The sequence below is a fragment of the Ceratotherium simum genome, chromosome 29, assembly GCF_057802395.1.
Source record: "Ceratotherium simum simum isolate JZ-2026a chromosome 29, ASM5780239v1, whole genome shotgun sequence".
Taxonomy (NCBI): domain Eukaryota; kingdom Metazoa; phylum Chordata; class Mammalia; order Perissodactyla; family Rhinocerotidae; genus Ceratotherium; species Ceratotherium simum.
This window is the reverse complement of record NC_141928.1, coordinates 1,547,375-1,560,465: the sequence shown is the minus strand read 5'-3', so window position 1 is coordinate 1,560,465 and position 13,091 is coordinate 1,547,375. Positions and strand designations below refer to the sequence as shown.

At 55.2% G+C, this 13,091-nt stretch overlaps 1 protein-coding gene across 1 annotated transcript in view; it reads right to left on the bottom strand.

Moving 5' to 3' along the window:
• Positions 1–7,128, bottom strand: part of KCNT1 (potassium sodium-activated channel subfamily T member 1) — a 75,600-nt gene extending 68,472 nt beyond the window's left edge. Inside the window, exon 1 of the mRNA XM_087418768.1 lies at positions 6,952–7,128. Coding sequence (XP_087274894.1) covers positions 6,952–7,061 — 110 coding nt within the window. The 5' untranslated portion in view covers positions 7,062–7,128. The remainder of the gene's footprint in view (positions 1–6,951) is intronic.
• Between the last annotated feature and the right edge of the window lie 5,963 nt (positions 7,129–13,091).

Sequence of the window (13,091 nt, the reverse complement as noted above, 5' to 3'; positions counted from 1 at the left end):
ATGTGCGTGGACATGAGTGCGTGCAAGTGTGCACACGCGTGTGCACGTGTGTCGACACATGTAAGTGTAAGTGTGCAATGCGTGAATGTGTGCACGTGCAAGTGTGCACGTGTGTGTGCATGTGTGTGGGCATGAGTGCGCGCAAGTGTGCACGTGCGTGTGCATGTGTGTCCATGGATGTGTGCAGACACGCGTTAAGTGTACACAGGCATGGGATGCGTGTGCACGTGTGTCCATGTATGTGTGGGGACATGTGTGCGCATGCACAGAGGCGTGTACACACACATCTATGTATGTGCACACCCGTGTGTATGTGTGTACATGCTCACTCGCCCCTGCCCGGGGTCCAGGAGAGTCCCACAGACACTGCAGCGTCCCTGGGGTGGGGGCAGTTCAGTGCTGGGCTCAGAGCCCAGCCAGCAGAAGCAGCTGCCTCTCTCTGCTGACCATGACAGAAAAGCTAAGTGCTTCCTTTGCACAATAATTAAAAAGCCGGAGCTGCTCAGGCTCCCCAGCCGCTGGGCCGGCGGGCGTCTCAGGGGAACGTCCACCCTCTTCTTAGGGGAAGGGGCTTCGAGCCAGCACCGTGGACGGCCGCTCACCACCATCTCCGGGAGGCATCGAGTTCCCAAGTGAAAGCTCGTGCGCATCACTGAGCTGAGTTCAAGCCGGAGGGTCATCAGAACCGATGCTTCAGGGCAGCTCTCTCCATGCACCACCACGCAGGCCCGCGCACCGGAGTGGGGCCTCGGGTGTGGGCGTGGGGGTGGGGCACCATTACCACCCTTGGCCTTCCCCGAGCCCACGACTCCGCCCTAAGGACATAGGGGAGGCAGAAGCCACAGGGACTGTGGTTCCCACCCCGCCCACCTGGGCTTGGGCCAGCTCTCAGGAGAGCCCCCCGCTGCAAGCCCCCCGAGTGGGATGCAGCGTGCCCAGGTCACTTGGTGTCAGGCGGCAAGTCCGTGTCCAGATCACAGGGCCAGCACTCACCCCCTGGGTGCCCGGGACCCTCGTCTGGCCCTGCCCATGGGCTGCGTCCCATCCTCAGGCTGAAGTTGCCTGAGTACCTGCCTCGCTGGCTGGACACACGGTAGCTGCTCTAGGTGCCTAGTGACCACACACGGGCCTGAGCCCAGCTGATGGGGGCAGCGTTGATCCCAGAGCTGGAGCTGGCATGCTGAGGGGCGGGGGGTGCCGTCGGGAGCCTGCCGAGACAGACAGCCTGAGCTGGGGACATGGCGTCCCCTCTGTCACAGCAGGGCGTTGGGTCTGTGCCTGGAGGAGGAAGGTGCTCTGTCCGCCCCATTCCCCGGGCTGCAGGAGGCGCTGCCATGCCCCCGCTCAGCCCCCAGGGAACTGCACCAGGTCCCCACGCTGGCCACGCCGAGCGGCTCCAAGGGAGGCATGGCCTGCAGAGGCGCTCCGGGCCTTATCTGGACAGTGAGGCCCATGTGGGGACACCATCCTGTCCACGCACGACACTTTATACCTGACAGAGCCCTCACCCTTTAGAGCCTCGTGCCCCCAGCATCCCAGAGAACCCAGCTCCCTGGCCAGCTCTCCTGTCCTGTGCCCTCTGACATCTGTCAACACCTCCAGGCTTACCTCTCCCCCCAACACCAGAGAGGCTCCCATATTGGCCAGGTGGGGCGATATTCTGAGCTCGCCTGGCACCCAGGGCCCCTGCCGCTGACTTGAGACTCTGAGCTCTGCGATCAGACACTTGCCCACAGGCGACCAGCAACAGCCTCTGGCCCAGCGTCCACGGGCTCTGTGCAGATCCCTGAGGGCTCGGGGGGGGCCTGTCCCATGAGGGGACGAGGGACTGTCCTATGGGCAAGAGGGGAGGCCATCGCATGGGCAGGAGGGGGGCTGTCCCACTGGGGGGGGGGTGGCCAGGGGCAGGAGGGGGGACTATCTCATGGGCAGGAGGGAGGCTGTGTCACGGGCAGGAGTGGGGGGTTTGTCCCACTGGCAGGAGTGGGGGGCTGTGCCACTGGCAGGAGTGGGGGGTCTGTCCCACGGGCAGAAGTGGAGGGGTCTGTCCTATGGGCAGGAGTGGGGGGGCTGTGCCACGGGCAGGAGTGGGGGTGTCTGTCCCATGGGCAGGAGGGAGGCTGTCCCATGAGCAGCAGGGGACTCTGTCCCACGGGGAGGAGTGGGGGGCTGTGCCATGGGCAGGAGTGGGGGTTCTGTCCCACAGGCAGCAGGCTGAAGGCAGGGGCTGAGCTGCTTCCTTCGACTTGAATCCGCCATTTCTGCTTCAGACGGGCACTGTGTCCCCCAGGTCACAGACTCCGGCAGTGGGAAAGGCCTTGGAGGCGGACAGCACGATCTCTCTACGGTCCACGCCATGGCCACGGCGCCCTCACAGCCCCACGAGGGCTCCAAGCCAGGCTGCCAGCCTCTTGATGGCCCCGGGCCCCGTTGGCGCCTGGCACTGTGGCAGCTGGTGCAGCTGCGGCCTGGGTGTCCACACGGCAGCCAGGAGAACGGGCGGTCACGGGCCTGGGTGGTGGAGTTGTTCAACCTCCCTGGGCCTCGTTGCCCCCACAGGACACAGGGTCGGGGTGCCTGAGGCAGCACAAGGAGGACCCCTTCAGGCCACTGGAAGAGACGGTGGGAGCCCGCGTCCATGCCGTGGCGCCCGCCCTCCCTGCAGCCTCCTGCGCGGTTATCGCAGATGCCACACGCAGATCTGAGCCTGATCTACTGTCCCCTCCTGGCTTCTTGTGGCGACTGTGACAGGAGAAACATCTCTGTCCCAATGTGATGGATGACAGAGGGCTCCAGCCGGTCAGCAGGGGTGGAGCCAACAGGAGGGCGGGTGCCAGCATAGAGCGCCCTGCAGGGCTCGCACCGCCACATGCGCTGGCTGGGTCCTGGCCACAGCACCCCCCTGTGGCCACCTGGCAGCCCAGAGCTGAGTCCCCTGTGGCTCCCGGACCCCTGCACCAGCCAGGAGGTGGTGGCTACCCTTCCAAGGCAGAAGCAGTGGACGGAGAGACCAGCGCCAGCCGAGGTCCTCAGCAGGACTCTCTGGTCATGTCACTGTCAACGTGCGGGGCAGCATCATAGACTGGCCAGGGCTGGCACTGGATAAGCCTCGGGGAGGGCTGGCCCTGTGGGGTGGCCAGCACGGCTTCTGGCTTCCAGGCCTCACTGCCCCATGCAGGACAGGCTGGCCACAGCCAGAGCGACTGCACATGGGACCCCTGAACATGCCCCCTGTGGGAGGTCCAGAAGACAAAGCAAACCTGTTCAGAAAGCACTTTGAGCTGGCCCCTGGTCCTGCCACATCCTCTGCAAACGTCTTAAACTGGCCATCGTCTAGTGTGCGTGGGCCTCACTCCCAGGCGAGGCCCCCCGCTCATTCCCCAGTTCCATGGGAGGAAGAGGTTCTGGTGAACGTGGTGGCCTCATCCACACACACAGTCCGAGAGTTCCCAACGCCTTTAAAACCACCCGTGTGCTCAGGGGTGCTGCTCCTGGGCCAGCACTCATCTCAGGTCTCCACCCAGAGGCTCCCAGGCCCACTGCTCCCCAACCCAGCATCAGGCAGGGGCAGGGCCCCCCAAAACTCAAGGTGGGGGCACCCCAAGACGTGCAGACTGGCTGACGGGCCCCACCTACTCTCCCCCGCTCTCTCGCCTGAGATGTACTCGTATGCACATGTGCACATGCACACCCAGCCTCACGTGTTTGGACCAAGGTCCACGGACACACGTGTGTGCACACTACCCTCCCACCAGCACCCCTCACCCACAAGGGCCCGGGACATGTGCAGGGGCCTCTGCCATTTCAGAGAAGCCCTGGCTTGTCTGGAGGGGGCCAGAGAAGTGCCACCTCCCCAGGGGCCCGGCACCTGGGGCACAGCCTGCATATCCCTGCGTCCTCGGGAGCAGAAGGAGGCACCTTGGGGCAGAGTTTACGAGTCACGAAACGCTCCGAGGAGAGGGGAGGTCGTGATAACAAAGAATGACGTCACGTCTGCCTCACCAGAACCATCCTGAGCAACCTCAGGGGTTCATCTGACACACGGGGATGGGCAGGGACATCCACGTGGCTGCAGGCTGTGGCAGAGCTGGGCATGAGGACACAGGTGACACCCACGGCCAGCATGCGACAGAAGCAGAGCTCTGAGCAGGCCCCCCATCCCGGTCCCCTTCTCACTCACCTCTGTCCCCCGAGCTGCTGCTGTAGTCACCCCCTGGCCTAAGGCAGACCCCTGAGTTCCCTCCAGCCCCCAAACAGGAAGCCGTCCCTCCTGCTGGCCAGGGCTGGGCTGTACCACGGGCCCTGTGAATCTTTCCCATGAGGTCTGGGCCACTTCCTGCTGTCCTGCAGGCACCGTTCCCTAATATGGGCCTGGCGGGCTGGCCCAGACCATACCCTGGCAAGGTGCCAGCCCCAGATCTCTGTGCCCTCTGCCATCAGGGCCCAGAGGGTCCCACACTGCCCTAGGGGGCAGGGCTCTCGGAACTGGTGGTTCTGGGAAAGGCCAGGCCGGGGGCTCTGATGGGAAGGCCACTGGGCAGGAGGCAGGCACTGGCTGGCTCTGGGGCAGCTGGGCACTCCCTGACCCCTCTCTCTCTCTCACAATAGCTGTCACTTCCAGGGCAGAGGCATCTGGATCTGGGGAAGGAACAGGGCAAGAAGGACAGGACCCAGTGACCATGAGAGGTGGTTGGGGCCTGGGACCCCAGGGCACAGGGGGGAGGCATGGGGTCCAGGCAGGGGGTCAGGCACCAGGGCAAAGACTCCTGCAGCCCAGAGAGCTGGGACCCTCCTGGGACCCCTACTGCCTGGCCTCACAGTGGGGGGATGGCCCTCACTGGGGCAAGGATGGGGGTGTGGGCTGGGGCAGACACTGGGGGTGCACCCCTACCCAGAACCACAGCACTATGGCCAGCATCACCCAGCACCTTTAAAGGACAGAGACCACCCAAGGTCCAGGGAAGGAGCAAAGCCAAGGCTGCTGGACTCAGGGTCGACCTCGCTGTGAAACTGGGTGCAGGAACCTGCCCCAAAGAACTCCCTCCACCCAGACCCTCACTTGGCCCAAGAAAGGTCTTCCTTCTCTGAGCTGAAGCCCCCCTTCCTGAGCCGCCAGCCTGGGCCTCAGCTGCCCACACCCTGGCCAGGCCAGCCCTACTCCTCCACCTAGTCTCCCCTTCTCTGGGGGGCTCTTCCCCCAGCCCGACCTTCCTGAGGGGGAGGGGTCTTCAGCCAGGCTGACCTTCCTGGGGGGTCTTCAACCAGCCTGCCTGACATCCCCTCAGCCCTGGCAGCCTGTCCAGACATGTCTGCAGCATGACACTGAACCTGCAGGGGCAGAGGCCAGCGCCGACCAGCAGGGAGGAGGGGCTGTCCCCAGCGGGTGGGTGGTGCCAGCAGGGAGACGGGGGTGTCGGAGGGGTCTGAGCCCACCAGTCCCAAACCCTGAGAACACAGAGCTCGTGCCCCGTCTAGAGCAGGTGGTCAAATGGGGCAGGTGAACTTGGAGGTGGGGCACCAGGGAGGACAGCAACCGGCCGAGGAGGGAGATGGGCAGAGGGGCCGGCCAGACCAAGAAGGTGACAGAAATCACAAGTCCTCTTGAGGTCACTCAGTCTGTGCCTGATGGACATCACCTGGATGACCCCTCAGAGCGGCCCGAGGGAGGTTCAGCTGTGCTCACTTCACGGGGTTAACTCCGCTCGCCTAACGCTAGCAGAGTGGACCGCCTGCTCTCAGAGCACCTGCTCCTCACCCCCAAGCTGGGCCCCCGTAACCCTTGGTGCCAGGCCGGTCCCGTCCCTCCCACGTGTGGCTGCAAACTTCCCCTCCCGAGCCTGGTCCCTCACCAGAAACGGCCCTTAAAGCTCATCCCCTCCACCCCTCACTTTACGGGAGGAAACCAAGTCCCACAGAGGAGACGGTCAGCAGCAGCCCCTGCTCAGGCCCTGAACTCAGGCCACCCGCTTTTCCGTGTGTGCCTCCACCCCTTCTCTGGCCTCGGAACAGCCAGAGCCAGTGGGACTCAGGGGACATGGCTCCGCCCAGCGGGGGAGGGTCACTCAGGGCAGGGACAGGCTGTGGGTCACTTGGAGTCTGGCTCCTGGCATGCGTGAGGGGCAGACTCTGCCTGTCCTCCGGGCTGACCGGGTAGGGGAGAGGGCTGGAGGACCAGGACCCTGGGGCAAAGCCCCAGCCGACTGTCACGCTCTGCCTGTCCTCAGCCCCTCCGCCAGCACTGTGCCTTCTGTGCTAGTCACCTGGATGGGCAGGAGCTGTGTGGTATCCTGGGACACTGCACAGGCCACCTGGAAGCCCTTGTCAGTTGACCCTCTCCTCACACAGATGGGCAAACAGAGATCCCGGAAAGAGAAGTGACCAGCGGAAAACCACCAAGCGACCAGAACCCAGGACCCCCACCTTTCATCTGACAGCTCACCTGCACCCCACACTCCGATCAGGGCTCTTCCTGGGAAGAATTGCCCTTGAAAACCTGCTTCTAGGTGGGGTACCCTTGCCCGTGTGCCCCACTTAGGTGCAGCGCTGTCACTCCCACGCGGGAGCACCCCACATGGCACCCCTAGGCTCGGTCGGAGGGGGGCTGGGAGGCCCGCGCTCCACCCGCCCATCGGGTCTACACCTCCAGGTCCTAGGAGACGCTTAGAGCCCCGCATCTGAAAATGGCCGCGCTCCAGCCACCTTCGTGCTAAGCGCACCTGCTGGTCATTGGAATAAGTGCCTCCTGGGCCCCGGCCTGAGGGGCGCCCCTGCTCCCCACGGTGGTTGGGGGAGGGTGCTCGCGGGCCTGGGGGTGGGGGTGGGTCTGGGAAGTGGGGATCTTGGGTATGCGGAGCCCTGGGGGCTGGGGGTCCTGGGCGTGGGGAGGTCCCGGGGGGTGGCGCTAGCCGGAACCGGGGTCCCTCCGCGTGGGGGAGGGCGCACAGACTGTACCTGGGGGCGCATCGGCCGTCGTCGAACACGAAGGTCCGGTTGGTGTGGCCTCCGCTGCGCGCCCCCCTGCAGACGCCCCCCTGGCTGCGCGCCCCGTCCGGGAGCGGCATGCGGGCCAGCGGCTCGGACCTGGAGCCGAGGGAGAACCGAGTTGGTAGCGACAGGCGACTTCTTTCCTCGCTTTGCCCCAAAACACACACTCTCCGTTCTCAGATTCAGGGAAAAAAACCCTGTTCCAGGGTCGGGCTTCGGGCGCCTGTCCGGGCGCGCCCCCTGCCGGCCGCGCCGGGAACCGCGGCGGTGTCGGGCTGGCGGGGTGGGCGGGGGTCCACCCGCATCCCCACCCGAGAACCCGCCCCCATCGCGGAGCGCGGAGCCCTCGTAACCCCAAGAAACAGGAGGGGGGCTCGTTAATGGCTAGAAAACCCCACGCGCGCCGGGTTCACGCGCTCCTGGGGGAGGGCTCCCTGGTGGGAGGGGGCTCAATCCCACAGGGGCCTCCGTGGGGCAGGCGCTCTGGGCCGTTTGTGAATCGAGCGCCCAGCAATGGCGAGCGTCCGCGAGGCTTGTCCTGTCGGGCTCAGAACTGCTGGGTGGGGGGCGCTCAGCACCTCCACCCTGACCCGCCTCCCACCCACCCAGGACGCGGTCACTCATGCAGACCCCTGCACGAAGACCCCGTCAGTCCCTGTGCATCACACGTGGAGGCGCCGCTGGGCCTGGGAAAGGGAAGGCCCTACCCTACAGGTGGGAGTGACTGCAGGCTGCCAGTTGAGGCCCTGCTCCGCGCTCACCCCACACGGAGCACCTTTTAAACAGGCAGTGAGAAGGGGCCCCTGAGCCTGCTGCAGCCCAACCACCCCAGGGGGGCGTCCCAGGAGGCAGAGGGTCTTGCTGCTGAAACCTGGAACGAAGGAGTTAAAATTTCCGTGGGTGGGGTGAAACCGGGCCTGTACCCACAAGGTTAATGTGGGAAACAAAGGAACCAGTTGCTGAGCCTGACTTGCAGAATAGCAGAGGACAGCTGATAAGAGAGCAGCTTGCTGACCACAGGGCTCCCCCCTCCAGCATCCCCCCTCCAGCATCCCGAAGTAGCGTTGAGAAGCTAAAATGACCAGTAAACTTCACATGTCACAAACTAAAAATCCACTGCATGCAACACATAGAACCCCCTGAATTTGCACATACGACCCAGGAAGAAATTTGAAAGACAGTTGTGCCTGTGAAGAGGACTTAGAACTTCAGCCCCCAAGGCCATATACTCCCCCTCCCCTACCTAAAACCCAAATAAAAACCCTTGCTTGTAGCTTTTTGGGGAGTTGGGGATTACAGTGTTAGTTGCCGGTTCTCCTTGCTCAGTGCTTTGCAATAAAATTCCTACTTTCCTCCACTACAACCGCGTCAGAGATTGGCTTGCTGCACGACAGGTGAGCGAACTCACTTCAGGTTCACTGACCAAGTTTGGCACCCCAGGCAGGACCCAGTCCCTGGTGGTGTCTCTCCCGTGGCACACCAGCCTCCGACTGAGAGCCTCTCTTGGAAGCTGTCCCACAGCTGCCTGAGCCCCTTGTCTCGGGGACAGCCCCAAGCGGTTGGCTGCTGACCGGAAGTCGTGGGCCCACATCTTTGCTTTCGATGTTGGAAGAAACTAGGTTCAGGGACTTGGGAAGGTGTCTCTTATAAGTCATGACGGTCTTCGTGCTAACCTTTCCAACAGGACCAGCGGGAAACAATGGGTCATCAGAGCTCTATTCCACCCGGCAGTGGCCCTCTGGCTTCCATTTGTTTTGGTTTGCAGTGGGCTCCTTTTGTTGAGTTTCCTCATTATAACTGACTGAAGTCTTATTTTTCCTTTTGTTTGTTTCTCTGTTTCAGGGGTTTTATTCCAGGTTACTGGAGTTTGTTCCAGGTGCGGGAGCCCAATCTGTTGAAAGTAGGAGAGATTTTTCACTCACAGAGGAACTCTTTGGCCCCATTTGTTTTGATACTTATGTGTGTGTGGGAGGCGCGGTAATGGGAAACTGGAATCCAGTTCCCAGTGGCAGGCCTCTAGGTTGCATATTGCAAAATTGGAATGTTTTCAGTTATGAACCTATGAAAAAGAAAAAGGTGACATTCTTCTGTAGTACAGCTTGGCCGCAGTACTCCTTAGGCTCGGGAGAATGGTGGCTTCTAAATGGATCTGTTGATTATAATACTATTTTGCAGTTAGAATCATTTTGTAAAAAAGAAGGAAAATGGAATGAAATTCTTTATGTGCCGACTTTCATGTTGCTGTACAAGAATGAGCCTATTCTGAAAATGTGCAAGATCAGGATTCAGCGTCCTGGCTCCAGCAGGACTGGGGAAGGGAACCCAAAACCTGTATTGCAAGGAACAAATGACACTGCTGAGGACGACTGGATTACTGGATCCAATTCTCCTACTGCTGCCCGACCCCATGATGGTGGGGTGGTGGTTCTAGAGCCAGCAGGACCTCCCACCCAGGATGGCCTCAACTGGGGGCTGGGGAGGACCAAGCTAAGATGGGTTCTCCCTCTCATACCCGTGAAGGGACTTCTTCTCAAAAAGGTGGAAATTTTAAAGGGATTTTAAGGTAAATAAGGCAGTGAGGTAAATATGACAAATATTGAAAAGGGGGAAAACAAGGAGGAATCAGAAAGGGAAGAGTCACAGGACTCATCCCAGCAGGATGGAAATCTTCAGCTAGTTATTAAAAAAAAATGGCATGAATAAAATGGACATTAGTGGGGTTAAAACAAAAGTCTTAATAAAACACTGCCTAAGGTTGGGCAAGCCAAAGGGACCCCCTACTAAGCCCCCCCCCCCAACATTAAAGACCTCAAACAAATCTGTTCTATTTACTCCAATTTGGAAAAACTTAAAAAGCCAGAAGGCAGAAATCACAATGAGAAACCTGACCAACAATTGCTTGGGACGACAATTAGGCCCCTAAGGTTGATAAAATTACAAAGATTAAAATGTTTGAGATAGTATTATATGAAGAGGTCATGTCAAGTTTGCCTGAGTGTTTTTTGGGAATGGATGTTGTGTCTGACTGGGAATGCTTCCCCTACACAGTATTATAAGACCAAGACTTGTTAATGAAATCCTAATGGAAGCTATGATTAGAGGGATAAGAGTTGATAAAATTAAGATAAAATTTCATAAGAAAATTGGTATATTTAAATGGGCTTTGTGTAAAATGATTGCATCTCTTTTTCCTGACTGTATTATAGATTATATTATGGGGATAAACATTGTGTCTTACTGGGGAACATTTCCCCTGCCTGATATTGTAAGAGCATATAAATCCACCCTTCAGGCAACATTAATTAAACATGCTAAAGGAGATCTCACTTTAAAATGGCCATTCTGGGGAACTGTTGTCTCAGACAAGCCCATCTTAAGGGTCACCCTTAAAAGTGAGGATTCAAAACATCTCACAATGGAGTGCATTCTTTGATTAATATACAGAAGCTTCTAAAAGACAAAATGACTTCAAAAACAGCTCTAACAAGGATCCTTACAGCAAAAAGAAAAGAATCTTTAGTAAAGATCTTTAGCTATCTGAACAGGTCCATCTGCCAGAAGAACAGTTTGGATCCAACTGTTCTTTTGAGTTTTGTACCTAAGATGTTGCTAAAATTGTTAAGGATCTCTGTTTGCGTCTATCTGTGTGTGAGTCTCTCTACATATTTTTTTGCCTCTGAATAGTATAATTTCTAAAGGAGCTCTGTTTACTTGGCTTAAAGTAAGTACTTATATAAATTATTTCTAAATGTGATAGAAACTAGCCCAGATATCTGGTGTAACATGGCATAACATGATATAAAATGATCTTTGGTAAATAAAAGCTTGTTTAAGTTTGTTGATTTGATTGAAATAAACATGTTTACAGAATTATCAGCATTGGATATGATACAGACGTGTTATCTCTTTACAAAATTTGTCAGTAAAAAAGTAGTAACCTAGAATAATAGCTGATTTTGTCTGATGTCACATGAAGTTTTTGTAGGCAATCTAAGCATAATTATTGGAAACAAGTAAACTAAATAGGTGTGAAAAGGATAAAAGTTTTTGGGGAACTTTTTAACAATAATTGTGTGTTATAGTGTGTGTACTTAAAATACCCTCAAAACCTAAAATACCCTCAAAACCTTTTGGTAACTTGAAACTTTAGAGTTTTGCCAAATTAAGTGAAATGATAAAAATTTATTGACTATCTAGGTCATTAAGATAAAATGTTAAAATTAATTACTAGGCATAGATTTGTCTGCCTTTGGCTTCTTATTTCAAAGAAACTGGAATATGCTTGGGTTTATTGGTGAACACGTTCTGTGCCACGTTGGGGAATTTTCTACCAGAAAGTACATGTTACTATACAGTCTGTATATAAAAAAGGGTAAGACGTATGTTTTCAGTAAAGGAGGTATAAAGAATGGAAATATTTTTGTTTGTTTTGTTAAGAAAGATACACTTGTCCAAAAGTACTAGGAAAGAAAAAAGGAAAGAAGGCATGGGACAAATTCTAAATGTAAAAAGCAAGTGACAGAAGGTTTGTGGAAGTGTAACCCTGAGGAAAGAGTTTTGTGCATGGTCAAGTTGGCTAAGATTAAAATGAATTCAATTAAATAAATGAGTTTCAGTATCAAAGGTGAGCTGGTGCAAAGTCAGACTTTGGCTTCCTCTCTCTTGAAAGGATGATCTTCTTGAACTTTTGTTCTGCTCTTGAAAAGGGGTTATAAAAGATTTTTCTTTACCTTTGAGTAAGTCTACCTAAGGGACAGAAAGTCTATATTTTGTTAAAATAATTTCCTATATTCAAAGAGGCTGAGGTTTCTCTACTGGGTTTTCTTTTTTTAACTGTTTAACTCTGTTTGTCTTTGACATCATCTGTTGTCACCTTAATTGAATGGATAACTAAGCATTGTTTCCTATTTGACCAAGTGTATTAAAAACTTTTGATATTTTTGACAAACCCCCAGGGTTTGAGTCCTGGGTAAAGTCTTTCTTTTTGACTTAAAAAGAAGTTTGGAGGGGCTGGCCCGGTGGCACAAGTGGTTAAGTGCATGTGCTCCGCTGCAGTGGCCCGGGGTTCGCCAGTTTGGATCCCGGGTGCGCACCGACGCACCGCTTGGCAAGCCATGCTGTGGGGGCATCCCATATAAAGTGGAGGAAGATGGGCATGGGTGTTAGCCCACGGCCAGTCTTCCTCAGCAAAAAGAGGAAGATTGGCCGATGTTAGCTCAGGGCTGGTCTTCCTCACAAAACAAAAAAAGGAAGTTTGGAGAATTTCCAATGGGCCCTGGGACTTCTCAAAGAATTTTTTCTTTCTTTCTATAAAGAGGGAGATATTAAACTAATTAGACTTATTTGGTATATTAAATTACATGAGAAGCATTGTCAAATAAATGATGATAAACCTTCTTAGGTTATACTGTGTGGATAAATATTATCAATACAAATATTTTTTTTAAAAAATTATATAACATTACTAAAATTCTGATCTGTCTTGGTTATTAATCATAATTCTGGTTATTATCTTAAAATGTTATATGTCACAGAAATAGCCAAATGTCTTTGTCATTGGCCATTTTTGAGTGTTTTTTGGAGACAGTTGTTTTACTCTGATTTTTTTTTAATGTCAGGGATATTTTATTTTATTTCATTTATATTTTGGGGTGAGAAAGATTGGCCCTGAGCCAACATCTGTGCCAATCTTCCTCTATTTTCTGCACGTGGGACGCCACCACAGCATGGCCTGACAAGCGGTGTGCAGGTCTACGCCTGGGATCTGAACCCATGAACCCTGGGCCGCTGAAACGGACTGTGTGAACCCAACCGCTATGCCACCAGGCCAGCCCCTACTCTGATTTTTTTTTTTGCAAATATGTTTCATCTTCAGAGAGATTCATGGAGAGGGACACTTGCTCTAGAATGCAGGTTTCTGATACACTTACAGATTATGAAACTAAGCTGGGTAAGACATTACAGAACTCTAACAGAGAAACTGATGGCCTCATAAAACTGCTAACAGAAGATCAAGAATTGATTACATGGGACTAAACAAACTGATGAGGCTGATTGTAATTTTTATGACTTTTCATTTGAAATATTGCTGATTTTCTAATGTTTTG